This window comes from Dromiciops gliroides, chromosome 2 (genome assembly GCF_019393635.1).
Source record: "Dromiciops gliroides isolate mDroGli1 chromosome 2, mDroGli1.pri, whole genome shotgun sequence".
NCBI lineage: Eukaryota > Metazoa > Chordata > Mammalia > Microbiotheria > Microbiotheriidae > Dromiciops > Dromiciops gliroides.
In genome coordinates this window covers 310,795,035-310,808,931 of record NC_057862.1, presented here as the reverse complement: position 1 = coordinate 310,808,931, position 13,897 = coordinate 310,795,035, and the positions used below count along the sequence as shown (strand labels likewise).

General features: G+C 45.4%; 1 protein-coding gene across 4 annotated transcripts; it reads right to left on the bottom strand.

Annotated features, from left to right (window-relative positions):
• Window positions 1-1,665: 1,665 nt before the first annotated feature.
• DELE1 (DAP3 binding cell death enhancer 1) lies at window positions 1,666-13,560 on the bottom strand. Of its 4 annotated transcripts, none has more exons than XM_043989054.1 (13): window positions 13,097-13,557; window positions 12,193-12,307; window positions 11,937-12,054; window positions 10,360-10,504; window positions 7,712-7,873; window positions 7,405-7,478; window positions 7,183-7,279; window positions 6,235-6,377; window positions 5,865-6,005; window positions 5,690-5,782; window positions 3,705-3,864; window positions 2,258-2,497; window positions 1,666-1,977 (listed from the first exon to the last, which is right to left on the bottom strand). In XM_043989054.1, the coding sequence occupies exons 1-12, from the start codon at window positions 13,125-13,127 to the stop codon at window positions 2,259-2,261; spliced, it is 1,518 nt and encodes a 505-aa protein (XP_043844989.1). In that variant the 5' UTR covers window positions 13,128-13,557; the 3' UTR covers window positions 1,666-1,977; window position 2,258. The 4 variants fall into 4 exon arrangements, with proteins under 4 accessions (XP_043844989.1, XP_043844988.1, XP_043844987.1 ...); XM_043989053.1 differs by having other exon boundaries at window positions 1,666-1,986; window positions 5,865-6,023; window positions 13,097-13,554; XM_043989052.1 differs by having other exon boundaries at window positions 5,865-6,023; window positions 13,097-13,552.
• Window positions 13,561-13,897: the final 337 nt, after the last annotated feature.

The following is a 13,897-nucleotide window of genomic DNA, read 5'->3' as shown; positions in this document are numbered from 1 at the left end:
AATTGCTTTCCAGAATGGCTGGACCAATTTACAGCTCCACCAACAGCAAACATGGTTGTTACCATCCTCCTATAGACCAACAATTGCCACTCATCTTTTTTTGTCTTTTTTTTTTTGTATCCCTGGCACTTAGCACGGTTTGTGGCACGTGGTAGGTGCTTAATAAATATTTATTGATTGATGGATGGATGGTTGTAAGGTGTAACCTCGAAGTGTTGTCTGTCTCTCTATAGCCTCAAGGAGCTTGAGGCTTAATGGGAAGACAGAATTCAATGGAATGCCAAGCATGACAAATGCCACAAGGAAGGTAAAAGCATCCCATGATGGGTGATAGCACATGAATGATGGAAGACGAGTAGGATTTCACCCTAAAGAAATCTGGGTTAGAAGGGATTGAGGGAATGGTCTGAGCAAGGGCACTGAGTCATAGCACACACAGCCCAGTGGATCAGCCCTGGCTTCCTGAGAAAATCAAACTCCAAAGGAATTGGATAGGCAAAAGGTCAGTCATAAGAACTTAGGCAGACGGGGCAGAGTTTAGGGTTTGATTTGTTTATTTTTTTACAGTTAGCCTGGCAAGCTGAGGCACAAGGGCCTAATTAAGTCAGCTAGAGAACTGTCACTCAAAAGTCCAGCCCAGGCTCTGCTGACCAGGCCGCTCTGCCCTATCCTTCCTTTCAAAGATTTGGTGATGAGTCATCAGAGAATGGGGCTTTAATGCTAAAAGGTCTCGGGGCCTGTCTGTGCTATTCAAACCCATCTGGAGGAAGGCAACAGAGGGGTACAGAAAGGACACTGGACTTGGGAATCAGAAAGACTTTTGTTTCTGAGATTTACCATCTGCGTAATTATGAGCTAATCATTTAATTCTCTAAGTCACATTTCAACTGGGATAATATCCTGTAGCATCTACCTAGTGAAGAGCAAATGAGATAATTAAGTCAAGTCCTTTGCAAACCTGACATACTATAGAAATGTCAATCATTATGGTCTTGATGATCTTTGCGATACAGCCACAGTAGAGGGACTGCCGCAGAGTCTATCCAATGATAGCCCCACTCCCCAATCCTGCTGATAGTCTGTGAGAACACTTACAAAAACGGCTGGGAAGCTCAGGAGTGAGTACTGCAGGAGAGTCATTGGAACCATAAGAGAGTCTGGGAGACATTAGGTGTCTATTGAGAGAGGTCTTTAGTAAAGTTCAATGAAGAGATAGATGGATAAATGAACTTGAAGCAACACAGGGGAATGTGAAAGAAATTTTTTTTTGCCAATATACCCCAACCATTTTCTTCCTGAGACCCCTTGTGAACTTGCAGAATGTTCTCTATTTATCTAGATATCAATCAGTTCAGCCATTTATCCAACCATACTTCTTTGATTTTTACCTAAATATGTTTCATTAAACACAGATGAATATCATTAAAAAGACAAGTTATTTAGTAAAATCATTAATCTGGGCTATTAACAAGAAATAAGGAAATCAATGGAACAAGGTTTGATGTATTCCTTTCTAAGCATTCCCTCTGGAACAATATCTAGTCATGTGACTTTAAACCATCTAATGGAAAGATCTGAGCTTTAAAGGTTAGACTGCCCTCTCTCTTCTGCCCCCATTCATCTCCCATTCACATTCAAAGGGGATGAAATGATAAGAAAACCTAGTTTTGGTTTTAATTGGCTGATTTTATTAAATATTAGAAATCTTAATATTATGTAATATTCCAAGTGAGGCTATGGAAACCACACTCTCTTGCTCACATGACTCACACTTGAGCTCCACTTTCCATGGAAAAATAAAGAGATTCTTCAAGGTCTTCACAGAAGGATCTGCGTGGGCAGCACCAAGCCCTTTGGGCTCAAGGCCATGTCCAGCATCAGTGAGGGATTCCCACAGTTTCCATCTTTGGGACTGAAGTGATTGTCATGGGGCCAAATGGATGATAAATTCAGGGTACAGCTCTGATTGGAAATCCTCTTTCAAACCAACAAAAAACACAAGCCAAAGAGAAGTGAATCCTTATTGTTCTGGGATTGGCAAAGATTCTAGGTACATTACTTTGCTAAGCTCTGAAACAGTTGGTGGGTATCACTCCCAACTCTGTCATGAATTTTGAAACAGCTCATACCCAAGAATGCTATCCCCGATTACAATTTCCTCACAAGAGGAAAAGGGCATTTTCATTTCCCGTTGCTATCCCCTCAAACCACCCCAAGGTCTATTCTCTTCGAGACTCCTCCAGAACTATATTTTTACCTTATCCAAATCCTAGTTTTACTAGATGCATCTCAAAAGGGTGTGGACTTGGGGGTTCTGTCACACAAGAAGTTACAGGATTGGGTCCCAGATGATCATTTCTGCCAAGGAGTCCAAGGCTTCCTGTGCTCCAAGCATGGTGAAGGTGGCTAGCCCCATTCAGGGCTGCATCCAAAGTACAGACAGAAGGGCTAGAGAAGGACCTCAAAACTTTAAGTGTTGGATTATTGTGCTCCAAAGCTGTGAGGAAGAGAGATAAGAACTACCATTCAATGAAAAGGATCTTGGGGCTTGGGGGGGTTTTGAGGGGCAGCGTGACGCAATAGATTGAGCCTCAGAACCAGAAATACTTTGGGTTCAAGACCCGCTTCTGACACATAATGGTTGTGTAATCTCTTGGTACTATAGGCAATATTCTAAGACTATAAAGTTGCAAAAAAAGATGATAGCATCATAGTTTGGGGCTAGAAAGGACCTTAGAGGCTACTAAATCCAACATGCTCATTTAAAAAAAAATTTTTTTTTTTGGTGGGGCAATGGGGGTTAAATGACTTGCCCAGGGTCACACAGCTAGTATCAACTGTCTGAGGCCAGATTTGAACCCAAGTACTTCTGAATCCAGGGCCGGTGCTTTTTATCCACTGCGCCACCTAGCCACCCCCTAACATCCTCATTTTACAGATGAAGAAACTGAGGTTTAGCCAGGTGCAACCTCCTTGTCCACGGTAATACCACTAGTAAGTATCTGAGGCAAGAGTCAAACTGGGGTCTTCTGATTTCAAGTCTAGTGTTCTAGCCACTACAACATTTGGCTGCATTATGTGTGGGATCTTAAGGGACACAAGGCAGATTTGTTTCCCTCAGAATACGGATTCCACCCAAATCCTCCTGACACTTGGAGGATGCCTCATTAATGACATGCTACTTCATAATTCTCCACTGCATTCAAAGAAGGAAGATACAGGACACAAAAGTAAGTCCTAACACAGCAAACAGGTCTTGTCGCCATGGACTGGAACACAGGGTGGTACAGTGGAAAGATTACTGGACCAGAGTCAGAAGAGCAGAGTTCCCAACTCTTGTCATTGACTAGGTAAGTGACAGCACCACAGGCATACAACCTACAAACTCCTTTGCGTGAAAAATGGGATAATTCCTCATAGGAATTATGGAGATCACATGAACTGTGGCTACATATGGAAAATCTGCAATACTACCAAAGTGTGGGTATAAAATAAAATAGTTGAGAAAAAAAAGACATAAAGAAGGAACTACCAGTGGCCATTAGCTTCTCTATCACCAGGGCTAATGCATAGGGATAACTGTTTCCCAGGAAAGGGAAAAATCTGTCATTCTGACCATGGTACTTGGGCTGGATCTAATGATCCGCCTCAGTTCCTGTAAGGAATTGTGGGTGAGACATGCAAGGGGCTGGGGTAAATTGTACCTTTCAGCTCTGCTGAGAAGAGCAGCTTCAGCCTCTTCTGAGCTGGTTCATTCCCTAGAGCAGCTGATTGTTGGTAATATCTCATGGCCTCCCCTAGGTTCTTCTGGACTCCAAGGCCCTTTTCATAGCAAATCCCCAAGTTGTACTTGCTCTGAGAATCCTAAAATAACCACACATACACACACATGCAAGACAGATGCAGGACATGTTAAAGCAGAAAAGAACAAAGGGTATGGGAGCCAGCAATGTTCACCCATGTTGTATAAAGCAAGAACCAAGACCCAAAACTGACACACACCAAGGAACCATGACCACCAAAAGACACCAGAGGTTATCAAGGAGAATCTGAGATCAGTCAGCCCAGCCCAAAGAAGAGAGAGCCAGAGGTTACCCACAGAGGTACTGAATGCCTGGAGAGGGTGGGACATCCCTCAACAGGAACTATGTTTACTGAATAAAGAAGTAAATGATGAAGTGAATGAAGGATAAAGCAGCTAACCTGGATCATGGGGATCTGGGGAAGAAAGCCAGCCAGCTATGTTTACTATGAGAGGGAATGAATTGAACACACACAGATCAGGCATGAATATTCTAAAAGCCTTGTGTAAAGATATTCTGAACACTGAATATGAGGTGCTGGGGGCTCACAGGTAAGAAGTCTGAGTAAAGAGCAAATCCTTAGGATGGTGGAAATTAAAGCTGCGACAACCTTGCCCGAGGCCAATTTTATAAGAATTCATGTTTGAAAAAACCCTCTCCTAATGAGTAAATAACAACTAGCACGATATGGTCCTTTAAGGCTTCCAAAGCACTTTAGATAGACTATTTTGTCTGATCTTCCTAACAATCCTGCGAGGTGGTGCTATTATTATCCCCATTTTATGGATGAGGAAACTGACACTAAGAGTGGTTAAAGCATTTGCCCCGGGTTATAGGGCTAGTAAGTATCCGAAGCAGGATTTGAATTTAGGTCTCCCTGTCTCCAAGTTTGGCAATCTAGCCACTGTACCATGTAGCTGCCCCTCCTTTCTACTTAGGCCAGGAGCTTGGTCTGTTTTATAATATGTGTGGTGAGCACCTGAGAGGCAGTGCAGAGTATTGAAGCATGGGAGTTCAAGTCCTACCTCGGACCTATACAGGCTGTGTGATCAAGGGTGCCTGCTCATTAAGCCTCCAACATACTATTACACTTACCCTCCTGTGGACCCCAGGCAATTCTCTGTGACTATTCTCAAGTTACAGGACAGATGAATATTGATATTGGGAGAGGAAGCTTCCTTATTGGGACTTTCCTAACCAAGGAATTCACGAGTCCAGATGAAAGAACAAAGTGCTCACAAAACCCCATTTTATCTTCTAACCACACAATAAATACGTGAGGCTTGTTTTAAATATTTTCTGAGTCAAATAATGTCCCCTGAGACTCTGTTATATCATAGAATAGATGCCTGGACTGGTACCAAGGGCCTGTTAGGAGAGCCCTAGCCTTGGGTACTGCTGCCATGGTTACACAAGAGGCTCTTACTGCACTGTAATTGGCTGAGGTGACAAACAGCTCCCTGTCAGTCCTTCTTCTGGGTGCTCCTTCCTAACTTCCACCGCCAAACAGCCTCCTCATACTTGCCAAGCACATTAAAATTCAGGTCCATTTCAACCCAGAGAAGGTTTTGTAAGGTTCTTGGAGAGCAAAGAGAGGAGCTGAAGGAGATGCTGGTCAATAACCTAAGATGCCTGCACAAAATGGAACTGAAAAAAAAATTCTCTTGCCCAGGAATGCAGAGCAAAGCTGCCTGGGTGCTGACCAGGAAACAGAGGAAGAAAAGGCAGGATGAGCTGATTCACTGAACGTCACTGAAGCTCGGTCCTGCCTAACAGCTCTCTTTCCCACGGCTAGTAACTGAGCTACTCCCCCTTGCCCTTCCTCCTCCTGCCCTCCCAGAGTTCCAGAGGACTCAGCCCAGGCTCTTGTATCACTCCTCGCTTACCCCATTACTGGCTGCAAGCCAAAGGTATTTCACAGCTTTTCGTTCATCCTGGAACGCCTCTTTGGTAAACAGCACCCCCAGATAGGCTTGCGCCTAAGGCAGAGCAGGACAAGGGAGGTCTCAGAGCCTGCCACGCTCGCCCCCACCACCCCCCACCTTCGAACAGGAGACTCACCTCTCTCAGGCCGGCATCAGCTGCTTGCTTCAGCATGGCCACTGCTCTCTGCTTATCGGCTTCGTTTGTTGGGGCCTGGTCTCCCAGCAGGGACCTGGCATAGCGGTACTGAGCCATTTGGTGGCCCTTCTGGGCAGCAAGCTGGTAATAAAAAACTGCCTGGCACAAATGGACAGGCACCACGTTCAGTTTTTTCCCTGGAAGGCTCCCCTGTTCCTGGGTGAGAGACTCTCCTCGGGCCATTCTCAATTCCCAGCTGGGCCGGGGCTGTTCCCCATAGTGTGAGGTCCGACCTTTCCCCCCAGCTCTGATCCCTCTGAGCAGTCTGGCACAGAGGAAGAGTGGGGATGGATAGGAAGGCTTCACTCACCTTGCTGAGGTCTTTCTGGGTTCCTTTTCCATGCTCATGACACAGGCCCACATTGAACTGAGCTTTGCTATAGCCTCGGTCTGCAGCCTTCTGGAAGTAGGAGTATGCTGCTTCACAATGGCCACTTCTCATATTTTCCATACCTGTAAGAGATCACAGGGTCAAGGAGATGCTGTGAAAGTCCTGCAGCATTTGCCAAAGGCCCCATGGACCCAGAGCACAAATTGCCTGGTAAGAGGCCCCTTCCTTACTCCTGATCCTAAAAGTATAAGAGAAAACAGAGAAAGACCAGACCATACTCATTCCAAATACCAAACCCTTGTTCATGCTGCTGAATGCTGGAGATGCTTTTCCTTTCTTCTTCAGCCATGGGGGCCTCTGCTCAAGTCTCAACTTCTCTAAACAATTTCCACCCAAGATAACCTTTCCTTCCTCTGAATTCCTAGTCTTTTCTGTCTGTGCCACTGCTTTTGGCACTTAATCATATGCCTGCCACTGTTACTTAACAGTTTCATATTACACTGCTCTGCTCAAATCACTCAAAAGGTGATGAGGCAAAAGCCAGATTCAATCCAAGCACCAATTTCACTCCAGCCACCATCTAACTAAGTTCTTTGGGCAGAATTGATAAAAGCCCACCCTTCCAGGCACAGAGCAGGCAATGGAGGGAGAAGGGGACAAGACAGGAAGGAGGAGGCAGCCTCTGGCCTAATGCCTCATCTATGAATTGAGCACAGCAATCAGCAGGATGGCCCCCTGGTTTCCTAGGGCTCTGAGGCTGCGACCCAAGTCCAGTCACTTTAGATGGAAGGGCAGGGTGTGCCAACCTGGATGTTCTAGGTGTGGGCCCAGGCTCTCTGAGTACTTCTGGAGGTTCTAGGTAGTTTACCTTTGTGACCTCTCCCTTTTTCAACACCCCCACCTCACCCCAAGGTGGCAATCAGTTACCCAGGAAATTGAGGGCAATGGAAACGCTGAGCTGGAGTTGCTGCTGCAAGGACAACATGACTTCCTCTAAGGAAAGAGGTTCTGTTTCCTTCTGTTCCTGTGTAACAAATAGCCAGAAGGGTCAGTTTAGGCCAATGAAGATAGAGCCCTCCCCAGCCCCTCGCGATGCCCCAATTCCCTGTTCAGGGCACAAACAGAAGCCTCTGAGTGGCGATGTCTCACCAACACTAGTTTCTCGCTGGTGGTGTGATGCTGGCTTGCTCCAGTAGTATCCAAGAAAGCAATGCCAACAGGTTCTGGGGAAATATCGGAGACACATAGCTATAGAGCAGAGGGAACAAGACCTGATCTCTCCTGCTCTCCGAGTAACCCAGCTCTCTGATCCACCCTGTTTCCCAGAGCCCAGGAAACATGCAGTTCCAAAGGGATGCCTGGGGTGCTTGGCAGCAAATGTTCACTGGTGCAGACTTTCCTGACCCTTGCAACTCCTCTGGCTCCTCTGGCTGATTCCAAAAGTTAAGTTCTTTACCTGCTTCAAACTGACCCCTGAGTCTGGCTGTGCTTGAGGTGCTACGGGAAGCAAGGTTCTCGGGCTGGGGTTCGGGTCCTTTCCGCTCTTCTGTGGGCTCCTCAAGACAAGTGCGGCAAGAGGCTGAGGGATTATTCGTCGGGAGAATGTTTTTCTTTAACCCTAGAAAATGCCGGGGAGAAAGTGGTAAGGGACAAACTGTGTGTAACGTCGTGCCCAGGGCTGGATTGCAGCCTCCTGTTGTGTTTTAAGGACGCTTGGACAGAACTGAAACCTGCATTCTTATGACCCTATGATGCTTGGACTCTCCTGGCACTTCCTACCTCTGGCCACTCCTTTTCTGTCTCCTAAGGAATCACCATTGGAAGGGGTCTTAGAGGCTATTTGTGCAAACTGTCTTCCCAATGTAGGAATCCTTCCTGAAGGTATGTCAGAACAGCTGAACACTCACTGCTGGATAGCTGTTAGAACACTTCCTAATACTGAGCCTAAATTTTTCTGTCTATAACTTGTATCCGATATTACTTCTACACTTGAGTCCTATCAAGTAAGTCCATTTCCTCTTTCACAACAACAGAGAACCCTTTCCCCCTACCATGCAGAAAAACATATGTCCCTTAATAAATATTCTTCAGGTACAACTGTTCAATGATCTGAATCCACCCAGCTATACTTAGCTCACAGTTCTCTGAGGCTTCCCCAAAAGGTAACTTATGAGGGACTTTGTTAGGCCAGCTTGCCTTGAAGAAATAAAGATAAAGTGTTTTTTGGCATCCCCCCTGTTTAGCAAACTTATGAAATAAAAAAAATCAGGTTAGTTTAGCATGACTTTTTTTTTGGTGAACCTATACTGACTGACATGATGATTATTTCTTTGATTTTTTTTTTTTTTTTGGTGGGGCAATGGGGGTTAAGTGACTTGCCCAGGGTCACACAGCTAGTAAGTGTAAAGTGTCTAAGGCCAGATTTGAACTCAGGTACTCCTGAATCCAGGGCTGGTGCTTTATCCACTGCGCCACCTAGCTGCTCCCTCTTTGATTTTTAAATGCTCACAAACTGTTCTAGAATTTTGCTAAAGATGGATGTCAAACTGACTAGTCTATAGTTTTTAGAGCCTACCATTTCCCTCCTTTTCCTCACTTTCCAACTCCTCATCTTAAAATTATTGTCTGTGGAAAAAAAAATTGTCTGTGAATATCTCCCAAAGGCTCCCTCTGAATGAAAAAATACTTATTAAAAGCTTACTGTATGCAAAGCATTAGGGATAGAAACAGAAAAGAGCCAATTGCTCTTCTCAAGGAGCTCAAATTCTAATTAGGAGAGACAATACATATATGAGTGTTTTGTTACAAGGTGGATGGAAGGGGTGAGCTATATGGTAAACAGTCAAGTCTGGGGGTCTTTAGGGTGTACTGGCAGGTCTGATGGCAGTGTCTGGGGTCTAAGAAACATAGTGGCAGAGCAGATGGGAAGGTCTAGTAGACCTCAGGGTGTAGTGGGAGGTCAGATGTTACTAAGATCCAATAGTGGCCCTCCACCTATAAGTGATTGTAGTTGGTGACTCTGCCACTTATCCAAGCAGCATGAGTGGCTATTTGTCTGACAAAGTGAGGTGGGGTATGAAGAAACCAAGGCGACCACCACTGGGATGCAAGGAGTGGGCTGGAGGGCTGAAGTGCAGTGGGGATTATAGACTTCCTCTCTAAGGGGAGGGGATGGGAAAGGCTTCAATGTCCAGCTAGGTAGGGAAAGGGGAGAGAACCCTGGATAGAAGGTTGTGGGTTAGGGGGCTTCCTACTTCCTCTGTTCATGCTGGGCCTTTAGGAAGAGATATATTCAGGAAGTAGGATAAAATGGGGGGTGGAGGGGAAAGGAGACAGGGTGAACCATTGTACCTACTTCTTGCCTAAAACACTGGATGGAACCCTTGGTTTTTCTTATACACCTGTTCCTTCAGGGCACTCATCCCTTATCATTTCAACTGCAAGTCAGATCTCATTACAACAAATTCCAGGAGATGATTCAAATTATTTGCCTACCTATAATTTGATTGTATGGGATACTCCTTAAGGTACAGGGACCACTGGCTGAGGATTGAAATGGCAGGAAAAGAAAAGGGCTGATTTCTGTTCCTGACCTAGGGAACCTAATAGTCTATTGAGAAGCAGTGGCTAAGAATGCTGTTCACCTTGTGACAGGAAAGTGATAGGCTAATATGCAGAATGAGATACATGGCCAATGTGGGAATTTATTTTGCTGGACTATGTCTTTGTTATGGGGATTTTGTTTTCTTTTGGGGGGGGAGGGAGTGAGGGAGGAGGTAGAAAAAAATAAATGCTTGATGACTGAAAAAAAAATTTAATATAAAGAAATCTTTTAAATCAACGATGACAACAAAACAAAGGTCTTCAGGATCCTCTGTTCAGCTCCCTCTCTTGGCTGAGTGAGATAGAAGGACTTTCAAGGGTGGAACTGTCCTATACCCTGGATGGATATAACTTTACCACATTCACTTTCCTCTGACCTCATTTCTGACCCCCTAATGAGGAAGAGCTGATGGCTCTTTTCCTGGGGTGTGTCCCATAGCTATATCCTGGCCAAGAGGAACTCCAGAACCACTCCTTCTGCCTGGCCCAGAGATAACTTACATAAGTCTTGGCACAGCAAAGGGGAGAAACGGAGCTGGTCCAGGTGACTGTGCCAAGAACACTGTTCTTGTCTCTGGAAACCAGGTAACGATGCCTGAAATTGGATTTGCCTGGCCAGTTGCAGGGCCAGAACAGCCAGGGTTCCCTGAGAAAGAAAAAACAAACCTGTCAGAAACCCAGCTGGGTACGAGCAATAAGAGGAAAGAAGTGGCCCCACTATCATCTAGGTTACTGTGACAGAGAGGGATTTCCTGTTAGGACAACCCTCATTTCACCCAATCTGGGAGGATGATTTCTTCACAAATATCTTTACCTGGTAGATGTGACTCAACTGTCATTGAGACAATTTTTTTTTTTTAAACGGAGGGAAATGACAAGGCTACTCTGGTTCCTTGACTTTTCCTTGTTTGCTTACAATCTTTGATTGCTTTGATTAGTGAACAAAGCGCTGGGCTTTGTATTAGGGTTCCGGTGCCGGTTACAATGTTGGCTTGTTAAGTAACCCTGAGCATAGTGCTAACCCTGCTTAACTGAAGACGTAGATGGAATGGGAAAGGATGTGCCTTGGCTTAAGATTAGGTCCAAATATCAGCTGACATGCCTTTCTTCTCTGTTACTGCCTATGAAGTGAGGAGACTTCTCTTATCTCTAGCTGAAGGATATGTTTTCTGCACATGGGCCTAATTCATTCCATATTGCTGACACAGACCTTAGAGGGCAATGATTCTATTCAGACAACCTTTTTAACTTCATTAGACATAAAATCTTGAAATCAACACATGTTTATTAAGGCCCTACCAGCACTGGGCTCTATGCTAGGCACTGTCAGGTTACAAGGGAGAACAGAGTCATTGTCTTAAACTTTTTCTTTTTCTGACAGGGGAAGAATTCTTACAGTACTGGTTTGTACCAATTAGAATACACTACCTTTTTATGTTTAAGGTTGGTTTCCCAAACTAGACTCTAAGTCCCTTGGGGATGGGATTTTGCAAACTTCTTGGTATGTCTAGCACCTAAGCCAATCAATCTGAAAATATTAAGTGCCAATTAAGTGTCAGGCACTGTACAGTAACAAACTGCAGGGTTAGGGTTAGTTGTTAGTTAACAACTAACTTGAGGAAGAGGAGGATTTCACCCAGAGGAAATCACTGGAGAGCTATATTAAGTTAGCCCCTTCTTTAAGTTGAGCAGGGTTGAACGAGTGTTCACAGGGACCACTGGCAGGGCTACCAAAGAAAATGAAAGAAAACTGAAAGAGGAAGATGAGGATAAAGTAAAAAGAAAGGATTAAAAGAAAATAAGAGTAAAAGTAAACTGAGATATAAGATGTTGATGAGTCACGTTAACAACTTTTTCAAAGATTACTGCTGCTCCCTCCTCCCAAATCATGGGCTATCTACATTTATTCTAATAATTATTCACATGATGAAGTGCTTTAAGGTTTGCCAAGTGCTTTACATACCTTAGCTTATTTGATCCAGGTGACAAATTACTATGTTTACTATGATGACTTCATCACCTCATCTTTCAAAACTTAGACTATAGATAAACCCTGGACAGATGCAGGGAAGGCATACCCATGAGACAGCATCCCACATTCTATGACTGGACAGGCGGCTTGAAATCCACTGGAATGCATTCTTCCAACCTTGGTACTTTGGGCCACTACCCACACCCAGAGTATGGGACTCATGCCTAAATAGAAATTAAAAGAAGTCATCAAAGTCTGTTAAATAGGTGACAATAGGGTCTTGGGGAAGGCTGGGGTGTGTGTGTGTGTGTGTGTGTGTGTGTGTGTGTGGTAGGTTCCTTGGGAATAGCTCTTATACTTGCCTATTACGGTTGGGCACAGGGATGGACTGTGGTGGCCAAGTGATTGGTGGCTCATCCTGGCTGGAAGCTGCAGGAGTCACCCCACCAAGGCTGTGCCTAGGCAGGTGCTGTAGGGCTAAGAAGAGGGAGATGTGGACAGTCAGCAACTCAAATGTTGAGGATAATCCCTGTTTCCATTGATCCCTGGCTCTTGAATCATACAAGGGAAGGGCAGCAACAGAGGTGCCCTAACACAGCTAGGAAAAGTGACCCAAACCTCTAGGGCTCGCTCTCTCAGTGATTCTCCTGGATAGCTTTCTTTCCTAGACCTAGCCTCCCTCCATCTTGTCGTCCTTGGCACATAGGTCCTGACCTTGGCTCTGGCCTCTTCCTCTATGGCTTCCCCCATCTGATGAGGAGAAAGGCAATAAGCATTTATTTGGTTGTTATTTCATCTAGCTATATAAAGTATCTCTTCCTGCTCCCCTCCCCCAAATCCCATAGTTTGATTGGTTAAGACCACTAAACTGTAAAATCAAAATTTAATTATTAAGAGCTTCCCATCCATCATGGATATTTTGCAAATATTATCTCATTTGGTTGACTGATGATTGATTACGCGCACCTAATAATGATCATATCGCAGCGTGTTTAAAGTTTACAAAACGGCCTTGTGAGGGAAGCAGTGCAAGTATTATGTCCATTTTACATATGAGAAAACCCGATTGGAAAAAGGTGAAGTGACTTGCCCAAGGTCACAAAAGTAAATGCTCAACTCCACCCCCGTAGCTATCCCCGCCCCTTCACCAAGGCCCCGCCCACCCCGGGTTGGCCCCACTCGGCCTTTCGCCACGTTTTCCGCTCTAACTCTGCCGTCCGTTATTGGAGGAGATAAGCTCCCTGCCTCTGCTTGGAGTCCCCTCACCTCGGCCCAGCATCCTAGGGAATCGCCACATATTGTCACAGCTACAAAGCGCGGTCCGGAGAAAATACGGCTGATACGCGGAAAAAACTGCATAATCGCGACAGCTCTCAGGAAGGGAGAACAGCCGGAAGTGTCGCTGCCGGCCAATCAGAGCCGGAGCCCAACCGGAAGGAAGGGCTTCACAGAGAGGAAGGGAAGAGTGGGAGGGCAGCAGGCCTGTCCCGGAGGTGAACCGAGGCAAGGACTAGGAGGCCTCAGCCTTAGTTTCGTTCCCCAGGTATCATTCTCTCTCCACCTCCTTCCTTTCTGCTGAGAGGAGGACACTCGCAGAGAGGAGGGGTTGCCGAAGAGACTAGAGAAAGTAGTGTCATCGACATCATAGAGAGGCGGTGGGAAGAAGGGCCTTGATCTGATGGGGCCAGAGCGGCTCAGCTACCATCTGGGCGAACTGTGGGCGTGGTCATGCAAATGACAGGCGTTTGAAGTTGCAGAGGAGGAGGCTGGTCCCCAGTGTCAGAGTCCTTACTATCGATTCTTGGGTATAAGGGGAGAAAAATGTTATAGGTACTTCCCTCAGATACCCTCTTTGCCTCCTTAATTCCAACTTAAATTTTCAAGCCCAATTCCGTCTCCTCTAGGAAGCCTTCCTTGATTTTGTATGGTCAGTTGGAAAAAAGAAGCGCCCCCCTTCATTTCCTTACCCCCCAAAAGCTGTTACTGAACTCTCCCTCATCAGCACGCTGTGCTCCTTATTTGCATTTGCAGTATTCCAGCTTTTATTTTAATTAATTATCTGTGTAT